This window comes from Salmo trutta, chromosome 21 (assembly GCF_901001165.1).
Source record: "Salmo trutta chromosome 21, fSalTru1.1, whole genome shotgun sequence".
Lineage (NCBI taxonomy): Eukaryota > Metazoa > Chordata > Actinopteri > Salmoniformes > Salmonidae > Salmo > Salmo trutta.
The window spans coordinates 33,618,758-33,638,519 of record NC_042977.1 but is presented as its reverse complement, the minus strand read 5'-3'; the positions used below and the strand labels follow the sequence as shown (position 1 = coordinate 33,638,519).

The window sequence follows — 19,762 nt, the reverse complement described above, 5'->3', positions numbered from 1 at the left end:
GGCTAACAAAACACAACATAGAAAATAGCATTAGTTACCTTTGAGGAAGTGAAACTTCTTGAGGAGGCCAGAGACAACGAAAGAGTCACACAGGTAGAGCAGCAGGCCGCTGAAGACCAGACCCTGGTGGTCCAGGTTAGAGGAGTGTGGCCTGGAGCTGAAGTAGCATACTGACACCTGGGGATGCAGAAAGCACAGTGACATCTCCACCATCTCAGTCATGATGTTTTATCATGGGAACATGGAATCATTCCAATTGTCCAAATCCCATACGAAAAATTCTTAAAACCTGTGCTGACTTAACATTTTTACAATACATTTATTTTGCAGAAATCAATGCATGAGTTGGACACGATTTGGCCTTCATTAATTCCCCTTACATGTTCTACACGTTAGAATCAAATTCGGCAGCAATTACAGCTGTGACTCTTTCTAGGTAAGTCTCTAAAAGCCTTCCACACCTGGATTGTGCAACATTTGCAAATTTTGCAGAAAATATTCATACCCCTTGACTTATTCCACATGTTGTGTTACAGACTGAATTCAAAATGGATTATATAGTTTTTGTCTCACCCATCTACACACAATACTCCACAATGACAGTAATTCAAAACGTGTTTTTTGACATTTTTGCAAATGTATTTAAAATACAATACAGAAATATCTACTTTACATAAGTATTCACACCCCTGAGTCAATACTTTGTAGAAGCACCGTTGGCAGCGATTACAGCTGTGAGTCTTTCTGGGTAAGTCTCTAAAAGCTTTCCACACCTGGATTGTGCAACATTTGCCCACTATTCTTTTCATAATTCTTCAAGCTCTGGCAAATAATTGGTTGATAATCATTGCTAGACAACCATTTTCAAGTCTTGCCATAGATTTTCAAGTAGATTTAAGTCAAAACTGTAACACAGCCACTCAGGAACATTCACTGTCTTCTTGGTAAGCAGCTCCTGTGTTGTTTAGGTTATTATCCTACTGAAACATGAATTCATCTCCCAGTGTCTTTTGGAAAGCAGACTGAACCAGGTTTTCCTCTAGTACTTTGCCTGTGCTTAGCTCCATTCTGTTTCCTTTTTATCCTGAAAAACGGAAGCATCTATGGTTCTACGAATACCTGGAAGACCATCAATACATTTGAAAGTATGGATTATATCTCTCAATCTCCGCGCAGGCTGAGTAATAATATGAATAAAGTGATTAATACGGTGACGTGCCCCCACGGTTCATATAAAACTGTATGTCAGACCACACACTGTTTTAGAGAATCTTCTCTCCCAAAGATTCAGAGTGACAGGAAAGTACTGACGGTCTTCCAGGTGTTTGTAGAACCATAGTTACATTGGTAACTTCTGTTTTATATGTATGAAATAGAACGGAAGTTACGAATGTAACTATGGTTCTACAAATACTTGGAAAACTGTCAGTATTCATACCAACAAGGTCGCAAGGAATAGCACTACTAACCTCTGATTAATGTGCCGGTGCCACTGGAAGAATGGCAGACCCCATGTTGTTGCTGAAAGCGACATTGATCTTGTAAAATCTTGAGAACGTGCAGGGCGACGACCAGGCAGCAGCTGTGCATATCTCATTCAGGGGGACGCCTCTCAGTGCAGCCCAAGATGTGACAACACTTCTGGTCCAGTAACATATCACACTTTCTGGAACAGGGAGCCCTATACCCTTGTAGGCCTGAGCAATGACATCCACAACCCAGTGAGAAAGCCTCTGTTTGGACAATGCAAGGCCTTTTGACTTCCCAACGAAGCACAGAAACAGCTGGTCTGATTTCCTGTAGTGCTCCAAGCCTTGCATATAGCATTTGAGGGAACGGACTGGACACTGGAGATATGCTCGCTCCTCCTCCGCATTCTGGAAAGGAGTGAGGGAAGTAGGCCGCCAGCTTGATGGCTTGATGTGAAGGGGTGATACATTTAGGCAAAAGGCTGGATAGGGCCATAAGGCCTTCCATGGTATGCAGACAGGACTCATAGAGAGTGCATGGAGCTCACTCCCACGTTTCGCTGATGAAATAGCTAAGAGGAAAGCCGTTTTCAGAGGTAACCATTTTATGTCTGACTCCTCCGTATGTTCGAAGGGAGGTTTCATCAAAGCCTCCAATACTAGTCGCAGATCCCAAGTTGTCGCCCGGACAGGTCCACATGTTCAGTTCCAAACCGCTGCCATATCATCTTCACTACTTGCGGGTGAAGTCTCCATTCTCCCGGTGTCGGTTTCTGTCACGACAAGAAGTCCGCCACCTCGTTCACCTTGCCTGGGAGATGAATGGCTCGTAGGGCCCATGTCAGAAGTTGTTGGGCCACCTCATTCGCCCTTGATGGTTGATGTGGAACACTGTCAATGTATTGTCTGATTGTATCAGGAACCGGCAGAAAGTGATTCAGGGCTAAGTAAACTGTATGAAGTTCTAGCACGTTGATGTGCACTTTTCTCCAGCGGGGGAGCCACTCTCCCGATACAGACCTGTGTTGCCACAGTGCTCCCCAGCCTGTTAGTGAAGCGTCGGTTGTCAGTTCCCGCCTTACCGGAATTGATCCAAGAGGGACATCTGTAGTCAGGTAGATTCTCTTCCTCCATGGCCGCAGAGTAGAGTAGTATGCCCATGTCACCTGTATTTTGGTGTTTCTGTCCCACTTGGGGTCCAAGCGGAGGTCATTAAACCACACTTGTAGTGGTCTTAAAGACAGGAGGCCTAACGGTGTCACCCTGGAGGCCGCCGTGAGCGTGCCCATCAGTTGTCGGAACGTTCGTACCTTCACCACTCATTCAACTGGAAAATTGCAGAAGAAGAATGCTGTCCACACGCTGAGTTGTTTACATGCCCTGATAGTACAGGAGTTCAGAGCTATACCAATAAAGGTGACCTTTTGGCTTGGTGTGAGGTTGCTCTTTTTGTTGTTCATGGTAAGGTGGGTCAGTGTCAGCGCTTTGTTCTCGGCCGCAAACTCGCGAGAGGGGAAGCAGATGAGCCAGTCGTCAAAGTAAGGAAGGATCTTGATCCCCTGTAGGTGGAGGGAGATCAGGGCTGCACTCACACATCTTGTGGAGATGCAAGGAGCCAGGGAGAGGCCGAAGGGTAATATCGCAAACTGGTGTGCCTGGCTTTGGATGGTGAACTGCAGAAAACGCCTGTGTTCTGGAAAAACAGGAACGTGAAAGTCATCAGTTTCGTGGGCTTTAGCTCTTTTGGTCGCCCTGGTGGATCCAGGCGAATAACGCTGGTAAATTATCTGTGAAAACCAGGCTGTCAATTCTGACTAACCCCGCTCCCTTACTTTCACAGGCATAATGGTGCAGTTAATGCAGGGTTCAGCAAGGGCCTCATACAGGTGGCCAACGCTTAGGCAGGCGGGGCACAGGTCATGACCATCTTCTACTTGCACATACATGCCCAGTGTTCTCTCAGAATGTGAAGAAAAAATATATAAAATAAACAAATCAAATATTTCTTATGCAATAAACTGATTAACGAAATGAACTAATATAATAGTAACTGGAGACTGTATTACAACTACTACAATATAGAGTAAAGGTAGAGAGCTACAATAATCTGGCAGGAATTGTACAGCACCTGCCAAACAATTTAGGGTGAGCCTAGCTATGACCACAGGGCTGGAGCAGCAGAGATATCATGTTTAGGAGAGATATCACATAGGCTTATTAATGTGAAACACGCACGAATGGCCGTCGTTTGGTAAGCCAAGCTGACAACACACAGGGGCAGCTAGGTGGAGTTAGTAAACTAGCTGATGACACACAGTGGCAGCTAGCTTGTAGCATGCCAGTAATACCAGGGGAGAGGGATGCCTAGGGGAGGCAATCCAAATCCCATGTCTTATAGCTGAGTAGGCTAACAACCTTCCTAGACGCGGTTATCTAGGGAAGTGACCCGTTCGAGTTTTAAATAGGCGAAGGACGAGTGCCCAGTGGCCTCGATAACGAGCAGAGCAGTGGAGAATATCTTGACAAGGTTAGCACCGGAGTACGGTGGCACACACACACACACACACACCACTTTGACATTGTAAGGGTATTGTGTATAGGCCAGTGACCAAACATTTATATTTAATCCATTTTAAATTCAAGCTGTAACACAAATCTTAAGATTTTCACATTCTCTTCACCCCTTTTTCAAAATTGCTCAGCTAATACAGGGCCTATGTTGAGGTAACTGACTAAATCTTACCTCAGGGCCTATGTTAAACACCCTCCCCATAGGCCAGAGAGAAAAAACGTGAAGTTTTACAGAGAATCTTGTGCTATTTTACACATTTTGAAACGAGGCTCAGATTTTTTGGGCTGTTTTAGAACTCAGGGATTCTTAAAAGATGGGACAATCTTAACTATATTGTGATTGACCAAAGTATTAGCCATCACACCATGTAAAGGAACAACCTCCTAATTATTATTATTTATTTTTTATCAACTAACTGGATTCATGTCAACTCCATCAGACACCATAAAAGGCATTTCATTTTTACAATTATTATCCAACAAGTGTTTAAAGGCCTTGATTGTTTAATTCTAATTTTAGATTATTCAAATATGTAATACAAATCTCCAAACGTCTTTTTGTTTTGTTTTATACCTGTATTTTGTTAGCATTTTGGCATGTTTTTCTAGGTTTAGAACATAAAACAACATTTATAAAGCAAATATTATTCCTTATACCTAGAACAGCAAATACTTCAACAGCAAATGTTGCAGAACAGTAATTCTAATATTTTTTATGAATATTTACAAAAAAACGATATCTCACCATCAGTGATGGAATTGACAAGCCACTGACGGAGTTGACAATAGATATTGAAAACAGACATATTTTTGCCTCAAAAAATTAAAGTTCAATACAAACATTTGTAAAATATGGAGAATGATTCATTTGAAAAACCCCAATAAAAACAACCATTCTATCAGATCTTGCAGCACTCTGACGGTGTTGACATTAGACAGAAATCTGACGGAGTTGATGTTTTACAGAGTTGACATTAGACAGAAATCTGACGGAGTTGATGTTTTACAGAGTTGACATTAGACAGAAATCTGACGGAGTTGATGTTTTACAGAGTTGACATTAGACAGAAATCTGACGGAGTTGATGTTTTACAGAGTTGACATTAGACAGAAATCTGACGGAGTTGATGTTTTACAGAGTTGACATTAGACAGAAATCTGACAGAGTTGATGTTTTACAGAGTTGACAGACAGAAATCTGACGGAGTTGATGTTTTACAGAGTTGACATTAGACAGAAATCTGACGGAGTTGATGTTTTACAGAGTTGACAGACAGAAATCTGACGGAGTTGATGTTTTACAGAGTTGACATTAGACAGAAATCTGACGGAGTTGATGTTTTACAGAGTTGACATTAGACAGAAATCTGACGGAGTTGATGTTTTACAGAGTTGACAAAAATAAAAATGTTCTTCTTCATTCAAGTGGTATACAAAGCAGCAATTTTGTTTTTCTTCAGTAGCTTTATGACTCCAAAACCTAATTACATGTAACATATTTTAACCAAAATTCATATTCTATCTTAATCTATCAGGCAGACAGAGTTGACAGTTTATGGTTGTGACCAAGGTGATTCCAATATTGTCTGTTTAAATCTATCAAAAGTAGAGAACTTTACAGATTATGAGTGGTCTTTTGGCGCTACATGTAATGAGGACATGAATAAGGGTTTTAGACAAATTAGGATTTTAGACAAATCTGACATCTCCATCTTTTAGGATTCAAAGTTTGGAGAGAAATATTCTTTAAAGTCACAGAATTTTATTGCAAGAAACTTACTGCAAGAAATCTTACTTCAGGGCCTATGTTGAGGTAGCTGTCTATGGATCTTACCTCAGAGCCTATGTTGAGGTAGCTGTCTAGATCTTACCTCAGAGCCTATGTTCAGGCAACTGTCTATGGATCTTACCTCAGAGCCTATGTTCAGGCAACTGTCTATGGATCTTACCTCAGAGCCTATGTTGAGGTAGCTGTCTATGGATCTTACCTCAGAGCCTATGTTCAGGCAACTGTCTAGATCTTACCTCAGAGCCTATGTTGAGGTAGCTGTCTAGATCTTACCTCAGAGCCTATGTTGAGGTAGCTGTCTAGATCTTACCTCAGAACCTATGTTGAGGAAACTGTCTATGGACAGCACAGGGTTGCTGTTGTTCTGTACTGCCTTGGGGAACAGTCTGTGGCTGCAGCTTTGGAGGAACTTCTCTAGGAGGAATTGAGCCGGGGCAGCCAGGAGGGTGTGATCACTGTCTGGGGCACAGACATACTGGTACGGGCTGATGGGGGCTGGATTCTCCATCACCTAGAGGGGGAGCAGGGTGGAGGTTAGGGTGACTGACTGTGTTTCAGACATATTCAGGCACATACAAACACACTATATTATGTACAATACCAGTCAAACATTTAGACACACCTATTCATTCCAAGGTTTTTCTTTATTTTTACTATTTTCTACATTGTAGAATAATAATGTATACATCAAAGCTATGAAATAAAACATATGAAATCATGTAGTAACACAACAAATGTTAAAGAAAGAAAAAAATATTTTATACTTGAGATTCTTCAAAGTAGCAACCCTTTACCTTGATGACAGCTTTGAACACGCTTGGCATTCTCTCAACCAGCTTCATGAGGTAGTCATCTGGAATGCATTTCAATTAACAGGTGTGCCTTGTTAAAAGTTCATTTGTGGAATTTCTTTCCTTCTTAATGCATTTGAGCCAATCAGTTGTGTTGTGACAAGGTAGAGTTGGTATACAGAAGATAGCCCAATTTGGTAAAAGACCAAGTCTATATTATGGCAAGAACAGCTCAAATAAGCAAAGAGAAATGACAGTCCATCATTACTTTAAGACATGAAGGTCAGTCAATACGGAAAATGTCAGGAACTTTGAAAGTGCAGTCGCAAAAAGCATCAAGCGCTATGATGAAACTGGCTCTCATGAGGACCACCACAGGAAAGGAAGACCCAGAGTTACTTCTGCTGCAGAGGATAAGTTCATTAGTGTTGACTGAACCTCAGATTGCAGCCGAAATAAATGCTTCACAGAGTTCAAGTAACAGACACATCAACATCAACTGTTCAGAGGAGAAGGCATGAATCAGGCCTTCATTATCAAATTGCAGAAAAAAAACAATGCTAAACTTGATTAGAAGAAGAGACTTGCTTGGCCAAGAAACAAGAGCAATGGACATTAGACGGGTGGAAATCTGTCCTTTGGTCTGATGAGTCCAAGTTAGAGATTTTTGGTTCCAATCACCATGTCTTTGTGAGATGCAGAGTAGGTGAACAGATGATCTCCGCATGTGTGGTTCCCATTGTGAAGCATGGAGGAGGAGGTGTGACAGTGCTTTGCTGGTGACACTGTCAGTGATTTATTTAGAATTCAAGGCATACTTAACCAGCATTGTGCAGCGATACGCCATCCCATCTGGTTTGCGCTTAGTGGGACTATCATTTGTTTTTCAACAGGACAATGACCCAAAATACTCCTCCAGGCTGTGTAAGGGCTATTTGACCAAGGAGAGTGATGGAGTGCTGCATCAGATGACCTGGCCTCCACAATCATCCGACCTCAACCCAATTGAGATTGTTTGGGATGAGTTGGACCGCAGAGTGAAGGAAAAGCAGCCAATAAGTGCTCAGCATATGTGGGAACTCCTTCAAGACTGTTGGAAAAGCATTCCTCATGAAGTTGCTTGAGAGAATGCCAAGAGTGTGAAAAGCTGTCATCAAGGCAAAGGGTGGCTACTTTGAAGAATCTAAAATATATTTGATTTGTTTAACACTTTGTTGGTTACTACATGATTCCTTGTGTTATTTCCTTTTTGTATTTTACCTTTATTTAGCTAGGCAAGTCAGTTAAGAACAAATTCTTATTTACAATGACGGCCAACTAAAGGGCCCCCTCCGGGGACGGGGGCTGGGATTAAAAATACCAAAAGAAATGTAAAATATAGGACAAAACACACATCACAACAAGATAGACAATACAACACTACATGACGAGAGACCTACAACAACAACATAGCATGGCAGCAACACATGACAACACAGCAAGGTAGCAACACAACATGACAACAACATGGTAGCAACACGGTAGCAACACAACATGGCAGCAGCACAACATGATAGCAGCACAAAACATGGTACAAACATTACTGGGCACAGACAAAAGCACAAATTATTTCATAGTAGTAATGTCTTCACTATTATTCTACAATGTAGAAAATAATAAAAATAAAGAAAAACCCTAGAATGAGAAGGTGTGTCCTTACTTTTGACTGGTACTGTATATATTAAAAAAAAGTTTAAAAGAAGGATGTGGTCGAAAAAGTAGGAGCAGAAAACTCACTGTGAGTTTGGGTTTGACCAGAAAGTCCTTGTTTCCTCCAAAGGGAATGTGTTTCTTCATCAGGCTAAAGTGGTTGAAACGACAGAGCAGCAGACCACTGCTGTTGGCTCTCAGGTTGAAGTCCACCTCCTCACAGCTGTACCTGTTAAGGTCGTACTGGAGGTTCTGTGTCAGGTCCACGTTGAGCATGACAAAGTCATGGAGGTGGCATCGGGAGAAGGGCATGGCAGGCAGGCAGCGGGCCAGGGCACTGCTCCACTTGCGGGTGCCACACATGGTATACAGGAAGATCTTAGGAGTAGCCTCAATGTGCTGCAGCACCGTCTTCAGAGACACGTTGGTCAGACTGGGCCCTGTGTCTGCCATATCGCTGAGGGAGAGAGGGAAGAGACAGATATTAGTAAGAGTGTTGATAGAGTAGTCCAGATAAATGATGGTTCTTTCTGAGAATTCATTGCAGATCAATATTCATGGGCCAACAATCAGGATGTTTTTGAGTATATATATATATTTTTTATATTTTAGTCATTTAGCAGACACTCTTATCCAGAGCGACTTACAGTAGTGAGTGCATACATGTTGGTACTTTTTCATACTGGTCCCCAGTGGGAATCAAACCCACAACCCTGGCATTGCAAGCGCAATGCTCTACCAACTGAGCCACACATGAGGATATGCTTGCATGCATGCGTGCGCATGCCAGTTTGAGTTTGAAACTGTACCTGCTGCTGTACTGGGGTTGGTGTGCGTTCCAGAGCACACAGGAGTCGTTCATCATGACTATGAAGGGCCAGATGTCCTGCCTCTTGACCCCCTGCTCTTCCTGACGGTTCCTCTCCAGCTCCAGGTTGTGGTATGACAGCTCCTTGATCATGAACCGAGCTGCCCCTGGGACAGAGACAACAGTAATGTTACAGCTATGTTACTGACAGTGGGTACGTTCCAAATGGCACTCTATTCCCAATATGAACATTACTTTTGACCAGGGCTCTGACCATAATGACATATATGTTGATGGTGGAGATCCACTGATTCCTTTTTATTTTATTTAGTTTGTTCTAGTCAAATTCACAAATTGTATGAACACAGCAGAAAAATATTTGCCAACCACTAACCAAAGAGCTCTACCACAGAGCTCCAACTCTAAGGCTCTAACTCAAACGACAGTCTGAACACAGTAGTTTTGACCTGAATTCTAATTATTACTTTATTGGTCCGTCCACTTGCTGAACTGTCCTGTTTTTTTCGCCCTTTACCTAATGCCCCTATTGCTGCACGTGCCATGTGCCTGTAGTGCTGCAACACTATTGGTCCATCCATAAAGACTACACACCTGATTGGTGGATCCATATATCAGACTACTAGCCTGCTTGTGTTTTCATTGACCAGGCCCTACCCTATTGGTTAATGTAATATTTAACTCTCACCTACTGACTACAGCCTTACTCAACAGATGGCAAGATACAGTATGTCTCTTGAAGTTCACACTGACTGCCATAAATTCATCACTATCAGCAGAGAGAGATAAGCTACTGGACAAACTAAAAGTGTAAAATACATTAGTGTATAAAGAAAGACATAAATGTAGTTTATACAACACAAGGCAACTCTATGATCTCTTTGCCGAGTGTTCTATCACAAATGACTATGGTCCTCAATGCTACCACTCAGCAGTGAAACACCTTATTGAACACTATGGTGGGATGAAAAACCTGTAGTACTGCAACTCTCCAATCAGGGATCACAGAACTAGACCAATGAAATGAGAGGAATTATCTAAATGAGGGGTGAGGTTGCCCCTAGACGCTGATCTTGGGTCAGTTTTGTATTTTCCCCACTAATGGTTAAGGTTAGGATTGTGGGAAGGGAAGCTGATCCTAGAACTGTACCTAAGGGAAACTTCACCGCAGAGCCCAGACACTCACCGACTCCGGCGCTGTTCAACATGGCTGGCAGCACCAGCAGGATGTGGTTGGGCCATTGTTTCCTGTAGTGTTGCATCTCGTACTCCTTGACCACCAGGATGTGGAGGTGGGCGGTGCCCTCCATGGCGTGGAAAATGTTGAAAAGGCCGTGCTCCTGACGCCCCGTGGTCGGGGTGAAGATGGGGCTCTTCAACAGACTGGGGTCCTGGGGAGAGGAAGTAGAGATATAGTTAAAGTTGCATAGTGCAGCTGGCTAGGGCCCAGGTAGCCTGGTAAAGCAGACTGACTGCTGAGCTGAGCTATCATGAGATCAGGCTGCTTCCACTAGGCTAGGGCCAGGGCTCATTAGCATCAAACTACTAAAGTGAGAGAAGGAGAGGTGCATCAGTGTATAGTTCGCTCTGTGTGAGACATGTGGCAACTTCTTGTAACATAATGATGTGAGTGTCTGTGTTGATAATGTGTTGCTTACTGTATTTGTTGCTTACTGTAGGTGTTGTTTACTGTAGCTGTTGCTTAAATGTTGCTTATGGCACTGTTTCACTGAAGCATATAACATGAAGTTAGGAAAGCTAAGGCTAGCTTTTTCAAAAGAAATTGGCATCCTGTAGCACAAACTCCAAAAAGTTCTGGGACACTAAAGTCCATGGAGAATAAGAGCACCTCCTCCCAGCTGCCCACTGCTCTGAGGCTAGGAAACACTGTCAATCCACTATAATAAAGAATTTCAATAAGCATTTTTCTACGGCTGGCCATGCCTTCCACCTGGCTACCCCTACCCCGGTCAACTGCCCTGCACCCCCCACAGCAACTCGCTCAAGCCTCCCCCTTTCTCCTTCCCCCAAATCCAGATAGCTGATGTTCCAAAAGAGCTGCAAAATCTGGACCCCTACAAATCAGCCGGGCTAGACAATCTGGACCCTCTCTTTCAAAAATGATCTGCCGAAATTGTTGCAACCCCTATTACTAGCCTGTCTTTCGTATCGTCTGAGATTCCCAAAGATTGGAAAGCTGCCGCGATCATCCCCCTCTTCAAAGGGGGAGACACTCTAGACCCAAACTGCTACAGACCTATATCTATCCTACCCTCCCTTTCTAAGGTCTTCGAAATCCAAGTTAACAAACAGATTACCGACCATTTCGAATCCCACCGTACCTTCTCCGCTATGCAATCTGGTTTCAGAGTTGGTCATGGGTGCACCTCAGCCACGCTCAAGGTCCTAAACAATATCATAACCGCTATCGACAAGAGACATTACTGTGCAGCTGTATTCATCGACCTGGCCAAGGCTTTCGACTCTGTCAATCACCACATTCTTATCGGCAGACTCAATAGCCTTGGTTTCTCAAATGCCTGCCTCGCCTGTTTCACCAACTACTTCTCAGATAGAGTTCAGTGTGTCAAATCGGAGGGCCTGTTGTCCGGACCTCTGGCAGTCTCTATGGGGGTGCCCCAGGGTTCAGTTCTCGGGCCAACTCTCTTCTCTGTATACATCAACGATGTCACTCTTGTTGCTGGTGATTCTCTGATCCACTTCTACGCAGATGACACCATTCTGTATACTGCTGGCCCTTCTTTGGACACTGTGTTAACTAACCTCCAGAGGAGCTTCAATGCCATACAACTCTCCTTCCGTGTCCTCCAACTGCTCTTAAATGCAAGTAAAACTAAATGCATGCTCTTCAACCGATCGCTGCCCACACCTGTCCGCCGGTCCAGCATCACTACTCTGGACGGTTCTGACTTAGAATATGTGGACAACTAACAAATACCTAGGTGTCTGGCTAGACTGTAAACTCTCCTCCCAGACTCACATTAAGCATCTCCAATCCTAAATTAAATCTAGAATCGGCTTCCTATTTCGCAACAAAGCATCCTTCACTCATGCTGCCAAACATACCCTCGTAAAACTGACCATCCTACCGATCCTCGACTTCGGCGATATCATTTACAAAATAGCCTCCAACACGCTACTCAACAAATTGGATGCAATCTATCACAGTGCCATCCGTTTTGTCACCAAAACCCCATATACTACCCACCACTGCGACCTGTACGCTCTCGTTGGCTGGCCCTCGCTTCATACTCGTCGCCAAACCCACTGGCTCCAGGTAATCTACAAGTCTTTTCTAGGTAAAGCCCCGCCTTATCTCAGCTCACTGGTCACCATAGCAGCACCCACCCGTAGCACGCGCTCCAACAGGTATATCTCACTTGTCACCCCCAAAGCCAATTCCTACTTTGGCCGCCTTTCGTTCCAGGTCTCTGCTGCCAATGACTGGAACGAACTGCACAAATCACTGAAGCTGGAGACTCATATCTCCCTCACTAACTTTAAGCACCAGCTGTCAGAGCAGCTCACAGATCATTGCACCTGTACATAGCCCATCTGTAAATAGCCCATCCAACTACCTCATCCCCATACTGTATTTATTTATCTTGCTCCTTTGCACCCCAGTATCTCTACTTACACACTCATCTTCTGCACATCTATCACTCCAGTGTTTAATAGGTATATTGTAATTACTTTGCCACCATGGCCTATTTATTGCCTTACTTCCCTTATCTTACCTCATTTGCACACACTGTATATAGACTTTTTCTACTGTATTATTGACTATATTTTTGTTTATTCCATGTGTAACTCTGTGTTGTTGTATGTGTCAAACTGCTTTACTTTATCTTTGCCAGGTCTCAGTTGTAAATGAGAACTTGTTCTCAACTAGCCTACCTGGTTAAATAAAGGTGAAATAAAAAAATTCAATACAAAATGCACTACTGATTACAGAAGCTGAAGGGAGAACATTCCTTGCCTCTATTCATACTCATCTTGGGAACAACATTCTTAGAACTCGAGGGCAGACTCAAGATTGTCCATATCACCCTTTACCTGCGCAGAGACGAGTGGCAGCCTCATGCTCTCCAGGTGACTGCCATGCTGGCTGAAGACAAAGTGCTGCTCCTTGGCCTTGGGGATGATGAAGTGGAGCTGCACCTCCTCTCCCAGCACGGACGAGCAGAATGTGAAGGCGTGGAAGGTGCACTCCGACAGCTGAGCAAAAACACATCAACACACATCGTTACACATCCTGTACACTCAGAGCTCCACCACACCACGCAGTACACCACTCAGCATACCACACATCACGCCACCCAGTACACCACCCAGCACACCACCCACTACACCACACATCACACCACTCGGCACATCACCCGGCACACCATCCAGCACAATACCAAGCACAAAAGGCTGCTATGCTCAGCACACCAGTCCTTCTACAAGTTGGGTGGTGTTTTTCTATAGGTTTAGAAAAGTGGAAGAAGGGTGGGGCTGTTGAGAACACACAACACAGCAATAGTTGACACAGGTGTTCTGTTAGTTAAGCCAATAAATCAAATCAATGACAAACTATTTTTTCCCTCCCAGAACCATCTTTAGATCTAAATATATAGTATGGCTCTGTTCCCTCCCTATGTACTGACCTGTGTGGCAGGGCTTCCTTCACAATAATGATGACACTGCTCACAATGGTGAAATGCATTGTGGGCCGCGAACATACTCAACCGAATCAACACAGTCTCTCTCTTTACAGGCATTTGGCTCTCTCCTTCTAGTTTAGGATCTGCATGGACAAATATTACAGTTACATCCACAGGCTATGGGACAAAGCAGTTTAAGATACACACAGATAACAAATCAATATACATAGCACACTTGAGGTAGAAGTTGCCTTTAAACTAAGATCAGATTATCTAAGATCAGATGTTAACCCCAAATATTAACTCAACCTATTAATGGGGTCCACTCATATCTCACCCTGAATCAGTGAATCGGGGTAGCTTCTTTCTACAATGACAGGGACATGGGCCATGAATAAGAGTTTATTTCTGCTGACCTTTCAAGCCCTTTGGCATCTTGTCAGTGTAAACGGAACTGGCCCTTCTGAACTTAGGGTCTCTGGGGAAGAGGTCAAAGGGTAGTTTGCGGATCTCCTTGATGTCTGGCCACTGGGTCCTGGCTGGGGGTGTGGCCTCAGACATGTCCGTGATCGCTAGAAGAGGAGGAGAATGACACATCAACAAACATTTACATCAGTTTCAGTTCCTCGACTCACACAGCATCAGAGAGAGAGAGAGAGAAAGAGAAAAATAAAGACAGAGATAGATAAAACAGAAGATCCAGCTCTCCTTACTTTCCTCCAGCTCCTCTTCATCGTACACATCCACTTCCAGCAGTCTAATCAACATGCGGAACAGGATGCGAAGAAACTGCAGGTAGGCACCGGTCTTCCCCACCTATTACAGAGAACAGAGTTATTAAACGGACTTACCTATCTGGTTGGTACAACTGACACTCTGACATTGCATACAACCATCAACACTCAATCTTAGGCATCCATTGAAATACCATAATTATACACAACTGCCTCTTAGGACTCCATACAACTAGGCCGATATTCTCTTGCACATGGTGGTAGAAGACTGATACTTATCTCTGCATCAGTATGGGAGGGATATGATAGGACAATCCATATCAGCATGCAGCTCTAGACTACGCCGGATGGCATGCACAGGAGAGGTGCTGTCATTGATATAGATATGAGGTGATAGATTAATATCTATATGGTCTTTAACCTGTGGGGGTCCACTGAGCAGCAGGCGTCGTGGGTGTGGCACCGGGGGAGCCTCGTGGTCGGCATGGTGCTGCCTGGCTACGGTCCACTGTCTATAGAAGAGGCTCTGCTCTGCCCCCTGGAGGTTAGGTCTGAAGCGGGGCCTCAGCAGGCTGCTCCAGCCCACATCAGCATGAGGCAGCAGGGAGAAGGAGCTCAGCTGGCTCCCTGATTCTCCAGCCAGGAGGTTGTAGGCTGCGTGGGACAGGATGACTGTCCGCGGAGAGACTAGAGGTGACTTGCTGCCCCCGCCACACTGCGTGGACTGGCTGGGGCGTTGGGTAGAGGAGGAGGAGAGGGAGGAGGAAGAGGAGGAGCAGGAGGGAGGGGTGTTGGAGGGGCAGGGGGCGGCATTACCCAGGGAGTCACACTCCTGTTTGACCCGGCAGGGGGAGGATGAGGTCGTGCCCGGAACTGTCCTGTAATCCATCATGATGCTGCCCGCCTTGCCTCCGAGGGGGCAGGAGGAGGTGGAGGGCTTCTGGGAGGAGTCAGGGACATTAGAAGAGCTGACCCCGTTCTCTGCCAGAGAGCCCGAGGAAGGGAGAGGAATAGGATGGGGAGAGAGAAAGTTCAGACTCAGAGAATAGTCTTTCATCACAACTGTTTCATAAACCCTTTCCAACTGTAACACCCTCACTACACAGTATCCTGAAACCTGAAAACAAGCGTCTCATCCCCATTTCCTAAACATGTTGAGTCTGTTGTCCAGGGACCTACCGGAGGCTTTAGTAGCAGTGCTGACATTGCTCTGGGACTTCTTCAGGTCCACGTGAAGCTCTAGGTCTGGGCCCTGGGGGTCGTTGGTTTTGTCTGTCTCTTGGTCCCTGGGGTCCATTGCCCTGCGGGGCTCCTGCACCATCCCCAGGGACACGTAGGAGCAGGCTAGACCTACTTCCTGCTCCAGGGCTGTACGTGTCAGGTAGCTGGAGTCAATCAGACGCAGATCACAGTACTTCAGGGACCTTTAAGGGGAAAAAATAGGAAAGGTGAGGTGGGGGATTCAGCCGTTTTACCAAGTCAATCCAATAGACGGTAAACCTTTTTTACAGGATGGTGATGACCATTGGGACTAGGTATCGAAATTGGGAAACACTTTGCATTACTAGCGTTATTACAACATTACTACAGAGGTTTAAGAGCAACTTCAAGTGCTACACACATTTGTAATATGCTGTCATTATATCAGTACTACAGTGGCAAATGTAATGTGTTTGAGTTGAGCACCTTGGGAAGGTCTCTCCCAGAGGGTCTTTTCCAGTGAAGATGACGATGCAGGGAAGACCCTCCAGATCCTCATAGGTTTGAGGGATCCAGTCCTCATTTTCACATCCCTGCCAGGCCTGCAGCAACAACACAACACACAATTAGAAACGTTTCGGGACCAAATTAAAACCAAGTTAGGTAACACTTTATTTGGATAGTTTGTAGAGTACCTACAGATGGACTATAACTAATATTTAAACTATCTACTAATCCTAACTCTAGCCCTAACCTTTACCCTTATCCTAACCCTAAACTTAACTCTTACCCTAACCCTATCTCTTACCCTTACAAAAACGCAAATAAGGGTTAGTCTAACTTATTTTTTACTTATTTTGTACATAATGTTGCCGCTACTGTCTCTTATGACCGAAAATTACTTCTGGACATCAGGACTACGATTACTCACCACAGACTGGCAGAATCCTTTTTTTCCTTTAACGAGTCTGACGAGCCCGACGCGAACGGTATACTGCTTTCTCGGGAACAGGCCCAGATCCCTGTGATTTGCGTGAAGAGGAGGTGGAGAAAAAGGGGCCAAAGGGCGGGCTGCCTTCTTAGAATTCGTAAGCGATCGAATAAATGCCCACTTCCTTCCATTCTGCTAGCAAGCGTGCAATTGTTGGAGAATAAAATAGATGACCTACAGTTGAAGTCAGAAGTTTACATACACCTTAGCCAAATACATTTAAACTCAGTTTTCACAGTTCCTGACATTTAATCCAAGTAAAAATTCCCCGTCTTTAGGTTATTTAGGATCACCACTTTAATTTAAGAATGTGAAATGTCAGAATAATAGTAGAGAGAATGATTTATTCAGCTTTTATTTCTTTCATCACATTCCCAGTGGGTCAGAAGTTAATATACACTCAATTAGTACTTGGTAGCATTGCCTTTAAATTGTTTAACTTGGGTTAAACGTTTTGGGTAGCTTTCCACAAGCTTCCCACAATAAGTTGGGTGAATTTTGGCCCATTCCTCCTGACAGAGCTGGTGTAACTGAGTCAGGTTTGTAGGCCTCCTTTCTCGCACACGCCTTTTCAGGTCTGCCCACAAATTTTCTATAGGATTGAGGTCAGGGCTTTGTGATGGCCAGTCCAATACCTTGACTTTGTTGTCCTTAAGCCATTTTGCCACAACTTTGAAAGTATGCTTGAGCACATTGTCCATTTGGAAGAGCCATTTGCGACCAAGCTTTAACTTCCTGACTGATGTCTTGAGATGTTGCTTCAATATATCCACATCATTCTCCTTCCTCGTGATGCCATCTATTTTGTGAAGTGCACCAGTCCCTCCTGCAGCAAAGCACCACCACAACATGATGCTGCCACCCCCATGCTTCATAGTTGGGATGGTGTTCTTTGGCTTGCAAGCCTCCCCATTTTTCCTCCAAACATAACGATGGTCATTATGGCCAAACAGTTATATTTTTGTTTCATCAGACTAGAGGACATTTCTCCAAAAAGTACAATCTTTGTCCCCATGTGCAGTTGCAAAACGTAATCTGGCTTTTTTATGGCAGTTTTGGAGCAGTGACTTCTTCCTTGCTGAGTGGCCTTTCAGGTTATGTCGATATAGGACTCATTTTACTGTGGATATAGACACTTTTGTACCTGTTTCCTCCAGCATCTTCACAAGGTCCTTTGCTGTTGTTCTGGGATTGATTTGCACTTTTCACACCAAAGTACGTTCATCTCTAGGAGACAGAACACGTCTCCTTCCTGAGCGGTATGACGGCTGCGTGGTCCCATGGTGTTTATACTTGCGTACCATTGTTTGTACAGATGAACGTGGTACCTTCAGGCGTTTGGAAATTGCTCCCAAGGATGAACCAGACTTGTGGAGGTCTACAATTTTCTTTCTGAGGTCTTGGCTGATTTTTGGGGATTTTCCCATGATCTCAAGCAAAGAGAGACTGAGTTTGAAGGTAGGCCTTGAAATACATTCACAGGTACACCTCCAATTAACTCAAATTATGTCAATTAGCCTATCAGAAGCTTCTAAAGCCATGACATAATTTTCTAGAATGTCCAAGCTGTTTAAAAGGCACAGTCAACTTAGTGTATGTAAACGTCTGACCCACTGGAATTGTGATACAGTCAATTATAAATGAAATAATCTGTCTGTAAACAATGTTGTAAAAATTACTTGTGTCATGCACAAAGTAGATGTCCTAACCGACTTGCCAAAACTATAGTTTGTTAACAGGAAATTTGTAGAGCGGTTGAAAAACGAGTTTTAATGACTCCAACCTTAGTGTGTGTAAACTTGTATGTAAACTGTACGCGCAAGATTAAACTACCAACGGGACATGCTTCACGGAGTTGTGGCTGAACGACGACACTATCAACATACAGCTGGCTGGTTATACGCTGTACTGGCAGGATAGAACAGTGGCATCTGGTAAGACAAGGGGCGGCAGGCTATGTATTTTTGTAAATAACAGCTGGTGCACGATTTCTAAGGAAGTCTTGAGCTATTGCTTGCCGGAGGTAGAGTATCTCATGATAAGCTGTAAACCACACATTCTACCTAGAGAGTTTATCTGTATTTTTTGTAGCTGTTTACATACCACCACAGTCAGAGGCTGGCACTAAGACAGCATTGAAAGATCTGTATTCTACCATAAGCAAACAAGTAAACGCTCACCCAGAGCCGGCGCTCCTAGTAGCCGGGGACTTTAATGCAGGGGAACTTAAATCCGTTGTTAGAGCATGTTAAATGTGCAACCAGAGGGGGAAAAAAAAACTCTTGACCACCTTTATTCCACACACAGAGACGCACACAGAGCTCTCCCTCGCCCTCCATTTGGCAAATCTGACCATAATTATATCCTCCTAATTCCTGCTAACAAGCAAAAATTAAAGCAGGAAGCACCAGTGACTAGATCAATAAAATAGTGGTCAGATGAAGCAGATGCTAAGCTACAGGACCTTTTTGCTATCACAGACTGGAATATGTTCCGGGATTCCTCCGATGGCATTGAGGAGTACACCACATCAGTCATTGGCTTCATCAATAAGTGCATCGATGACGTCGTCCCCACAGTGAAGCCACTGATCAGAAGCCACTGAGCTAAAGGCAAGAGCTGCCACTTTCAAGGAGCGGGACTCTAATCCAGAAGCTTATAAGAAATCCCGCTATGCCCTCCGACGAACCATCAAACAGGCAAAGCGTCAATACAGGTCTAAGATCGAATCGTACTACACCGGCTCTGACGCTAGTCGGATGTGGCAGGGCTTGCAAACCATTACAGACTACAAAGGCAAGCACAGCCAAGAGCTGCCCAGTGACACAAGCATACCAGACGAGCTAAACTACTTCTATGCTCACTTCGAGGCAAATGGCACTGAAACATACTGTGAACCATCAGATCCTCCTCTCCACCCTCTCCGAGTTGGGCATCTCCGGCGCGGCTCACTCTTGGATTGCGTCCTACCTGACAGGTCGCTCCTACCAGGTGGCGTGTCAAGAATCCGTCTCCGCACCACGTGCTCTCACCAC

The 19,762-nt window shown here is 44.3% G+C and overlaps 1 protein-coding gene across 1 annotated transcript in view; it reads right to left on the bottom strand.

The window, feature by feature from the left end:
- The window catches only part of LOC115157217 (GREB1-like protein), an 83,077-nt gene that overhangs the window by 1,201 nt on the left and 62,114 nt on the right, over positions 1-19,762 (bottom strand). The window contains exons 20-31 of the mRNA XM_029705283.1: positions 16,223-16,338; positions 15,716-15,960; positions 14,958-15,517; positions 14,516-14,618; positions 14,219-14,374; positions 13,806-13,945; positions 13,213-13,374; positions 10,322-10,526; positions 9,119-9,284; positions 8,397-8,766; positions 6,140-6,340; positions 39-177 (exon numbers count right to left, since the gene is read on the bottom strand). Of these exons, the coding sequence (XP_029561143.1) occupies positions 39-177; positions 6,140-6,340; positions 8,397-8,766; positions 9,119-9,284; positions 10,322-10,526; positions 13,213-13,374; positions 13,806-13,945; positions 14,219-14,374; positions 14,516-14,618; positions 14,958-15,517; positions 15,716-15,960; positions 16,223-16,338 (2,563 nt within the window). The remainder of the gene's footprint in view (positions 1-38; positions 178-6,139; positions 6,341-8,396; positions 8,767-9,118; positions 9,285-10,321; positions 10,527-13,212; positions 13,375-13,805; positions 13,946-14,218; positions 14,375-14,515; positions 14,619-14,957; positions 15,518-15,715; positions 15,961-16,222; positions 16,339-19,762) is intronic.